This window comes from Saccostrea echinata, unplaced genomic scaffold (assembly GCF_033153115.1).
Source record: "Saccostrea echinata isolate AGI-Se365-2 ecotype Australia unplaced genomic scaffold, CSIRO_AGI_Sech_v1 ptg000017l, whole genome shotgun sequence".
Taxonomy (NCBI): Eukaryota; Metazoa; Mollusca; class Bivalvia; order Ostreida; family Ostreidae; genus Saccostrea; species Saccostrea echinata.
Window position 1 is genome coordinate 3,069,771 of NW_026889766.1, and position 10,450 is coordinate 3,080,220.

Below are 10,450 nucleotides of genomic sequence, written 5' to 3' on the forward strand. Positions count from 1 at the left end.
ATTTTAAGACATACATGGATGCTAAGTTGTCATTGTTTTACAACATGTCCAATACAAAATGAATGATTTTCATAAGGATAAATTTTGGACTTTTTGATTATTACAAAAAAAATTCTGATTATCCAACACTAGTGCAGTTACAATAAGGGAATGAAAGTTGGATGACGTTGGAATAAAATACAAAAGTCTTCAAATATGTTTCCTCAAGCAGGGGCAAGATTACTCACTTAATCATCATGCTCATGTATTTACAGTTTCTTATGTATGCATTTTTTTGTGTATGAAAGGTCTTGGACAGTGAAACACTAGGCTCCAGTAAGGCAGAATTACAAACACTAGGCTCCAGTAAGGCAGAATTACAAACAAGAAAGAAACAGCCACCATCACCTTACTTACATTACACTTCTTTGAGTGACGCTGAACAAGAAACGGACTCATTTGGATCAGGAAGCTCACTTTCAAGTAATGAATCGGGGAACTATAACCCACATAGTCAATGGGACAATCAGGATCTGGAGTACTTAAATATCTTATTTGAGAAGACACCAGAAACCTTTGAAGATTTCATCAAAGAAGTGAAAGATGCTTTTACGAATAGGGAACGTTTTTGTCCCGATCCCAGCAGAATGACCAGCATTTTGACAAGACAACTTGAAGAAGATCTGACATTTTCATATGATCTTGGAGATCTCCAAGACATTAGGTGTGCTTCAGCAAAAGACATAATAGAGGCGAGAGAGGAAATATCTAGGAAGATAAATGAAGACATCGAAAGGATGCAGGAAAATTCATCAGAATTTGATTCAGAGAATGAGTAAGTTATTGTATACTTGTTTCAAAGTCAGTTTATCTTATCAAGATCAAGGTTTTTTATGCCCCATAATCAAAGATTCAGGGCATGTAGTTTTTGCTTTGTCTGTCTGTCTGGCTTTCTAGTTATCTGTTTGTTTATTTGTCTGCAAATACTTTAACCTTGCCCATAACTTTTGATTGGATAGAGCTATGGATTTTTCACAGGTGTATTCCTTGTAACAAGACCTTTCTTTGGGTACCAACATATTTGACCTTGAGATCTTTACCTTGCAGTTTGACTCACTCATGCAAAATTTGATCAAACTTTAACCTTGGCTGATAAGTAATTGTAATATTAAGCTTGGAAATTTTTTTGTTCTCTGTTGAAATCATCACAAACTGCTCACATATTCATCTTCTATCCCAGACCTAGTGTGCCAATTTCAACAAAACTTGGTACTTAGTACAAAGTGCCCATGTGTGAAGGAATTCAGATTTCCTCAATTGAAGGTTCATGTCCCTTTCCAAGGGAGATAATAAAAAAAGACATATACAGTAGGGTCATTTTAACATCTTCTTAGGAACCACTGGGCTAAAAAGTCAATATTTGAAATGCTTAACTATGCAGTATTTACAAATCATGCCCTAAGCTAGGCCTGAGTATCACAAACTACCTAATGATATAATATGTATCACAATGTGATCATGCAATACCACATGTATCATGATTCAGCCGTACAAATTAATAAATTGATACATTTACTTATATTTGTATTGTTTTCTCCCACAGTAATAGAAAATATAAAATGAACACCTCAGCACTGTTTAGCGGAGAAAGGAGTTGATCCTTATTTCGTGGGTTCGAATCCCACTGTGGGACGTGGAGACCAGTCCTTCAGATGAGACCATATAAACCAAGGTTCCATGATACAGTAGGTGCTGGCACGAAAAAGATCCTTCACTGCTCAATGGTCCTAAGTGCTGAGCATAGGTCAATATTTGCAAGTCTCCATCAGCAAGTGGTGGCTTCTCCATATGAGTGAAAAATTCTCGAGAGGGACGTTAAACAACAAACAAATAAACAAACTTTGTGTTCACTGTCTTTTAGACAACACAAAATCCTATACTTGCCAGCAATTTCCCCTGGGAAAATGGCATCGTAAACCACCATTTTGGGGAAAAGAAGTGAACATTGTTTCTCTTATAAATTAAAATTTTTATTGTCTCATTAAATAATAAAATGTTAAAATAAAATAAAAGGTTTTTCTTATGTAACTACCCTATTTTTTTTTTTCCCAGGTTGGAATATTTATATATCTAGGCCCAAGTTAACTTTATTGCTTCTGCATCAGTCGAAAGGAAATACATGTATGGTGCTGCCATTTTTTTTATTTAATGAACTCCCTTTATTGAAGAAAAATAAAAATATATTGGAGGAAAGAAGAAAAAAATTATCTGTAATAACTTTTTTCTGTTCAGATTTTGTAGAGCATTGGATTCAGCTGTGGGGAAATCTGCTCTGGAAGTTGCTGTATTGTTTAACTCAGCCTCGAGACGCTTTGCAAGGGAGACAGAATTACTGCTTAAACTGGTATTAAAAGAGCCTGTATCTTCATCAAAACAAAATGAGGGATGGCCAGACAAAAATTATTTCCAAAATTATTGTAAAGTGTTTGGAAAGATCTTCTTTTTAAGTGAAGGGTGAGTATGATGAGATATACAACAGGGTATAGCTGTCAGTTCTGATAGTGGCCTCAAGTTATTCATGTAAATTTAAATCCCCCCTCTCTTATCCCCCCCCCCAAAAAAAAAAAAAAAAAATAAAAATGATTGGAGATCTATATATGTAGGAATAACCAGGGCTCAACATTAACATTTGTCCAATTGTCTGTGTCCAGTTCATCTTGTGTTCGACGAGTCATTCTTGAGACAAAACTGTCTGATTGGACAAGTTACTTTTTGTACCATTATGGAATATTGTAGATATTATTTTTCTAAAAAAAATTATCTAATGCTTAGATTCTTTTTTTAATTGTAAACGTTATAATTCAATCTTAGTGGCTCTGTAACACACAGTGATTCATTTTGGTGTGCGTCCTGCGTAAATTACGCACAAATTTTGCTCAGGACGCATTATTTCAATAAATGTGCATCCCATTGGATGCAATAAATTTATAGAAGGACATGTATTATTTTAAATTATTTCGGTATAATCTGATTCAAAACTTGACCGATTGCATCATATCCATATGCTGAGTGATATGCATGAACGATTTTATCTGGTATAAGGTTGCCAACATCAGGTCAGATTTCACAACTGCAGTCCAAAGCATTTGAAAGTTAGATAGCATAGTTCGATTATCACTGATTATGTCTATACCATGGAACGTTTCTGAAGCGAATACCATACCTTTGTATTTAAGCTGTACCTGTTTCATTGGTTTTTTTTTTCTTTTTCGTTTTTCCTTACAAGCTAAGAAGTATAAAATTTAATCATTTTTATTTCTGACTATTTGTCATTTCTTCTTAAACCTTTTTTTTTACTTCATTCTGCTTCTGTGCATTTTATGACTGATACAATGTGCGAGATCGTAAATACCAGGGACCTATATACTAGGTCCCTGTATATACTTTCTAAAAATAGAACCAAAGTGCACAGTGGACAATATATTATTTTTATGACACAAAATCATGTACTCTTACTTGAACAATTGATAGTAAAAGTATAAATCATTCACAGCTACAATAAAACGTTTGCACTTTCGTGCAATACCCTTTTTTATTTCACAAGAATTTCCTCTGTAACATCTAATTTACGGTACCCTTGGATTTTGATTTTGGCACGGGACTCATTGTTGTCATTAAGAAGGGTCCTTTGGACCCATGATAACCATTTTCAAAATGAATCACTGAACACATCACCAAATATCATTAACAGACCAGAGAGAGTAATACTGCATGATCACTTAATAGATATCAGACAGTGCTATGTACTATATTTTAGATTATTGATGTTTTTGTTATTTTCATGTTTAAACAAATCATTAAGGTCAATATTAATTAGGGCCCCTCAAGGATTTGCGGGTGCCCTATAGTAATCACTCTGTCTGTCTGTCCGTCTGTCTGTCCGTCTGTCATTCTTCCGTCCACAAATTTTCTGTTTTTTTCCAATAACTTTTTTTGTAGTTGACCAATTAAGTTCAAATTTGGTATGTTGGTTGAAGAGGCAGTAAGACATATTTTGATGCTAAGTTTGGTTCTCTATGTCATCCACTTTGGAGCTGGGGTGGTGGGGTAGATTCCTTAACTTTCCATTAGAATGAATGCCAGGGCATAGAGAGATAACTGCTGAGAATGTTCCTATTGTAAACTGTGAAAGCTGCAACTAGTCCCTGGGGATTAATTAACTTTCCTCTTGAAGAAAATCCAAAGCATTATCTGTTTCTGTCAAATTGAGATTAATTAGCACCTCTGTCCGCAAATGAAGTTTGTTTTGGAGTTAAGGTCAATTCTGAATGATTTACATTCTCTGTGGATTTAAGTAATGTTCATACTTTATTTTTGTAAAATACACAATGAGGTATGATTTTATTAAATCTGAAAACAAGATGTACATAAAGATATGTTTTTAAATTTTTTTTTTTGTTTTTATTTATTCATTTTATTTATTTATTTATTCATTTTTTTGTCATTGCCATATGTAAATTCAAGAATACTATTAATTACAACAGATAGTCCAATAATAAACTCATTCTATCATTACTGAAAAAGTTCTTATTGTAAACTTAGAAGAAAAGGATGTGAGAGCAGTACAATTAATCCCCTGGGATTAATTATCTTGTCTGGGGTAGAGAATTTTCCAGGCTTATCCTTATTTGTCACTTTAAGATAAATTAACCTTTGTCTGCAACTGATGTTTGTTTTGAAGTTTAGGTCAAGCCTGGGTGATATTTGCATTCACTGAAGGCTGGCGTTTTATAAAACACATGCTTTATTCTTGTTTAAATATACATTCATATTCTTCTTCGTATATTTTTTAATTTTTGTAATCAATTAAAATTCTCATTCTGTAAGCTGCACCCTTGTATTTCTACCCCTCAGCAGGGCCCTTGCTGACTGGTCAGTTTTCTAGTTATAACTACTTCATTTTTGAGAATAATTCTACAGTTGTTTTGGAAATATATTCTTCCAGAGTTGGACAAGTAATCAATGATTCAGACAAGTAACTTTAGTTCGCAACTTGTCTGATGGACGAGCATGACGAGTGGGTATTTTCATTAATATTGAGCCCTAATCACTATGGAATATTTTTCTATCAAAGAAACATTGGAGGCTTATACTTGACCTAAAAGGTATTTATTACCAGTGGATTTACAATCCCCCTTATTCAGGAGACTTGTACAAGGTCAAGGTAACCTGTTTCTGAAGTGTGAAACTTTCTTCAGGGCCATAATTAATCACTGCCATGACTTACATTGAAAATTTATATGTATACAAGTATAACTTATGTTTATAGAATATTTTATCTTTTATTTTTCAGTGAATTACCTCTGTTGTCCTTTACTTTAAAAAATTGCACTATGTGGAAAAAACCTGATATTGTCTACCCTTGGTATTCTAAAACCAGGGAGGAGGAACTCTTATTTATAATGGAGGTAACTTTGCTAACATTATAATGGCACACTGCAATCAGAAGGTGTAAAGTTATTTAAATGTAACTGATAAAAAAGCTTATTAAACTCTCTGCAGCACATTTAAGCGTGTTATGATATAGTGACACACAGATCTATGGAGTAAACATGTGCTGTGTTATTGTTGCACATGTGTGCTTTTCTATTGTCACACACAGGTCTATGGAGTAAATATTTGCTGTGTTATTGTTGCAAGTGTGTGCTGTGCTTTTGTTGCACACAGGTCTATGGAGTAAATATTTGCTGTCTTATTGTTGCTCATATGTGCTGTGCTTTTGTTGCACACAGGTCTATAGAGTAAACATATGCTGTGTTATTGTTGCACATGTGTGCTTTTCTATTGTCACACACAGGTCTATGGAGTAAACATTTGCTGTCTTATTGTTGCAAGTGTGTGCTGTGCTTTTGTTGCACACAGATCTATGGACTAAACTTTTGTTGTGTTATTGTTGCAGACATGTGCTGTTTATTGTTGGACACAAGTCATTAATCTTACTAATTTATTAAATTTCATGAAAACAGATAAACTGCCTGAAAAGAAATTTTCTTGAAAAATTCATGGAAATTAATATGAAAATTGATAGCTAATATATATAGGATCTCCCATGATTTGTAGTTGGATATGATTTTTATCCAACGAGTTGTGTGTTTTTTTATCCCCGAGCCTTAGCGAGGGGATAAAAACACACAACGAGTTGGATAAAAGTCATATCCAACTACAAATCATGGGAGATTCTTTTTATCCCATGTTTAATACTTCACAACCAATGTTTTACTCTGTTTTATGTAGAACTCCACTTTATTTTACTTCATCGCGCTAACGCAAAAACCATTGTGACGTCACAACTGTGGATTATGAAAAATTTATCCAATGAGTCATATCCACGGGATAAAGGGGTAAACATGGGATAAAAATATATTTAAATTTTCATCAACTAAGCACTGTGAAATGCTGTTAATAACACAAACCAGTATGTTTCAGAACATGTACTTCCACTTTTTATTCATTAATTTTAGGTACAAGATGCTCCAGTTAATCAAGATACAACAGATATAAAAGAGCTAGTCGGAACCAAAATTATGGGACAGTTCGGGATACAGCTTGTTAGCCAGTTAAGACGCTCCATATTTTATCCAAGTTGTCTTGGAATCCTCTGTATGGAAACAAAAGTAAGAATAAACAGGTCTTGTTGTCTTAGTTTTTTATTAGATAAATCATAAGTGGTGAATTCTTAGCTCATTTGAACCAAAAGCTCTGGTTGCTTTTGTTATCAAGGTTTGTCTGTTGTTTCTCTGATCCCTTCTCTTACTTTCCTCTCAAGATTTCAACTATACTTGGCACAAGCCATCCTTGAGTAACATGGGTAAAGAGCAAAAAAGTGGAATCCCTTCTTCCAAGAGGAGATAACTGATTCATGTTGAATATGGAGTGGTTATTTAAAAAAATAAAAAGCAAGGATCCAGAAAATACATAACTAAGAAGAAATCTTTTCTTTATAGTGGTAAAATAGATAAAGACTTATTTAAGTATGGCCCAGTGCTAGAATGGGGTCCCAATAGGGTCAAACCTTTACATATATATGTAAGACTCTAAAGTCGGGTGGTGACGCCCAAGTCCGATGGTCTTGCCAAACCCCGATGGTCTGCGCCAAACCCCAATGGTTTGATGTCAGTACGGACGCCAAAGTCGGATGGCTCATTTCCTATGAGATGCGCTGCACTAAAGTGCGATAGTCTGACAAGCCAAAATCCGATGGTGCGGAGAAACAATCAACGTTTATGATGTCACAATATTCCGACGTCATTCCTTGACGCCATTGTCCTGCATTCAAAAGCCATCAGTTCAGTATTCATCCTCACATACAATTTTACTGATTTTGCTAATTGCTTGCACCCACCAGAGATATTAGGGTTAGTCCTCGCACACCACTCGACTGATTAGGGTTAGTCCTTACTTCGCACTAACCCGAGAGATTTAGGGTTTGTCCTCGCACAGTAGTCAAGTGATTAGGTTCGCACCCACCCAAGATATCTAGGTTATAGTTGTTACACACTTCGAGCGATTAAGGTTAGTTTCGCACCTATCCAAGAGATTAGGGTTAGTTTTTGCATAATGATAATTATTTCTACTTATTTAAGACCTTGGCATGGCGCGGCATAGCAGTTTGGTGCAGTAGTACTATGATGTCACAAACATCAATCGTTTTTCCACACCATCGGACTTTGGCGTGTCAAACCATCGGGGTTTGGCGCAGACCATCGGACTTTGGCGTGACCATCGGACTTTTGAGTCCCATCGCACTTTGGAGTTCTACATATATGTATATATATAGAGAGAAAGAGTGAGAGATCTTTAAAAAACCTATCAACATCAGCTGGCCTAAGAAAAGAGTATCTTAACATCTAGTATAGATTCGAGTTGGATGAAATTTTTCCATAGGAATATATAAGAAAAAGATCAGAACAGGCATCCTAATGTAGTGTATGGTTCCTGAGGACAATATTTTTTCACATTTAAATATATTGCAGTAAACCTTTCTTTTTCTCAAGAACAAAAGAGTCAGATTAATATACAAGCATGCTCATGTTCACATCATGGCACCCTGGCTGGGATTGGGGTACAATAAAGGGGAGGGGGTAATATTTATTTAAGGATAAAGTTGCAAAAAAATAGTAAGAAAACTGATACACAATTAGTTTAAAATGCTGGTATCCACAAGTGAAAATTCAGCTTGGATCACATTATGGCCCTGGGCTTAGGTAAGGGGGGAGGGTATAGATTAAATACAAGTTTTACACAGATTTGTTAGGAGATTATTCTTTACAGGTATTCTTCTACAGAGTTTAAACTAATATGCAAAACAACTTAAGTCATGACATTCTAAGTCATATCCAAGTAAGGATAAAAAATGGGTTACACAGGTGAGCATTGTGACCCATGGGTCTCTTGTTTCTGTTGCAGTTAATTTTCGTTTTGCTGAAAATATCAAAGGAGCATGCTATCAGTATATGTAAGGGACAGAGAGGATCAGCAGAGGATCCAGGGAAGATAATGTACACAGAACCATTAGACATGTTGAAAGCAGAGGACAGGTTAAAAATGGCAGAGCTTCTTTTCTTGTTAGGGTGTCTTCAGGATCCCAAAAAATATCAGTTTAACTCATAAACACTGTACAAGATCCCAAAAAATATCAGTTTAACTGATAAACACTGTACATGATCCCAAAAAAATATCAGTTCAATTGATAAACACTGTACAAGATCCCCAAAAATATCAGTTCAATTGATAAACACTGTACAAGATCCCAAAAAATATCAGTTCAATTGATAAACACTGTACAAGATCCCAAAAAATATCAGTTCAATTGATAAACACTGTACAAGATCCCAAAAAATATCAGTTCAATTGATAAACACTGTACAAGATCCCAAAAAATATCAGTTCAATTGATAAACACTGTACATGATCCCAAAAAATATCAGTTTAATTGATAAACACTGTACATGATCCCAAAAAATATCAGTTTAATTGATAAACACTGTACATGATCCCAAAAAATATCAGTTCAGTTGATAAACACTGTACATGATCCCAAAAAATATCAGTTTAATTGATAAACACTGTACATGATCCCAAAAAATATCAGTTTAATTGATAAACACTGTACATGATCCCAAAAAAATATCAGTTTAACTGATATACACTGTACATGATCCCCAAGAATATCAGTTTAACTGATAAACACTGTACATGATCCCCAAAAAATATCAGTTTATCTGATATACACTGTACAAGATCCCAAAAATATCAGTTTAACTGATAAACACTGTACAAGATCCCAAAAAATATCAGTTTAACTGATAAACACTGTACAAGATCCCAAAAATATCAGTTTAACTGATAAACACTGTACAAGATCCCCAAAAATATCAGTTTAACTGATAAACACTGTACAAGATCCCAAAAAATATCAGTTTAACTGATAAACACTGTACAAGATCCCAAAAATATCAGTTTAACTGATAAACACTGTACAAGATCCCCAAAAATATCAGTTCAATTGATAAACACTGTACATGATCCCCAAAAAATATCAGTTTAATTGATAAACACTGTACAAGGTCCCCAAAAATATCAGTTTAATTAATAAACACTGTACAAGGTCCCCAAAAATATCAGTTTAATTAATAAACACTGTACAAGATTCTTAAAAATATCAGTTTAATTAATATACACTGTACAAGATTCTTAAAAATATCAGTTTAACTGATAAACACTGTACAAGATCCCCAAAACTATCAGTTTAACTGATAAACACTGTACAAGATCCCCAAAAAATATCAGTTTAATTGATAAACACTGTACAAGATCCCAAAAAATATCAGTTTAATGAAAAACACTGTACATGATCCCAAAAAATATCAGTTTAATTGATAAACACTGTACATTATTAACCCACTTATGGCAGCAGTTCATTATTTCATCATAATTTAAAGACAGTTTGGTTAATCATGTTGTAAAAAAATCATTTATTGAAAATGGAATACGCAGTTCTCTTAAGATATTCCTTATATGCAATCAGGAATTTTTTTTTCTTAAATAAACATTGGTGTTACATTTGTCATATTTTGTTATTTATTTGTTTTTGTGTTCAAATTTATCATAGAATTGTAATTGTATTGTATTGTAATTGTAATATAATTGTAATCATTAATTTCTGTTCTGATTTGTTTTTTGCCTTTTCCTGTGATTGATATTCTTTTATAATGTAATATTTTGGCTCTATTCTATCCTAAAGTGTCATGATTTGAAGACACTTGAATGTGCACTACATTGTGACTGAGGGTGGTTGCTTATCATTATGGAAATGATTAAATACATGAAGTGTCTTTATCAGGTCTATCTTAACAAACTTTGTGAGACTTCATGTCTCATAGCGAAAATTTTTCATTGGGCATCAAATTCA

At 33.9% G+C, this 10,450-nt stretch overlaps 1 protein-coding gene across 1 annotated transcript; it reads left to right on the forward strand.

The window, feature by feature from the left end:
• Window positions 1–360: 360 nt before the first annotated feature.
• LOC133189328 (uncharacterized) lies at window positions 361–9,235 on the forward strand. The gene is made up of 5 exons (XM_061324718.1): window positions 361–814; window positions 2,272–2,493; window positions 5,333–5,447; window positions 6,501–6,653; window positions 8,446–9,235. Exons 1-5 carry the CDS (start codon window positions 627–629, stop codon window positions 8,647–8,649), a joined length of 882 nt encoding a protein of 293 aa, XP_061180702.1. The 5' UTR covers window positions 361–626; the 3' UTR covers window positions 8,650–9,235.
• The last annotated feature ends 1,215 nt before the right edge of the window (window positions 9,236–10,450 follow it).

Excerpts from the sequence above, each read along its gene's own strand:
- LOC133189328 (XM_061324718.1), top strand. The coding sequence starts at position 627 with ATGACCAGCATTTTGACAAGACAACTTGAAGAAGATCTGACATTTTCA. Across the intron at positions 815-2,271 it reads GAATTTGATTCAGAGAATGA|ATTTTGTAGAGCATTGGATT; the intron begins GTAAGTTATTGT and ends TTTTCTGTTCAG. Across the intron at positions 2,494-5,332 it reads ATCTTCTTTTTAAGTGAAGG|TGAATTACCTCTGTTGTCCT; the intron begins GTGAGTATGATG and ends TTTATTTTTCAG.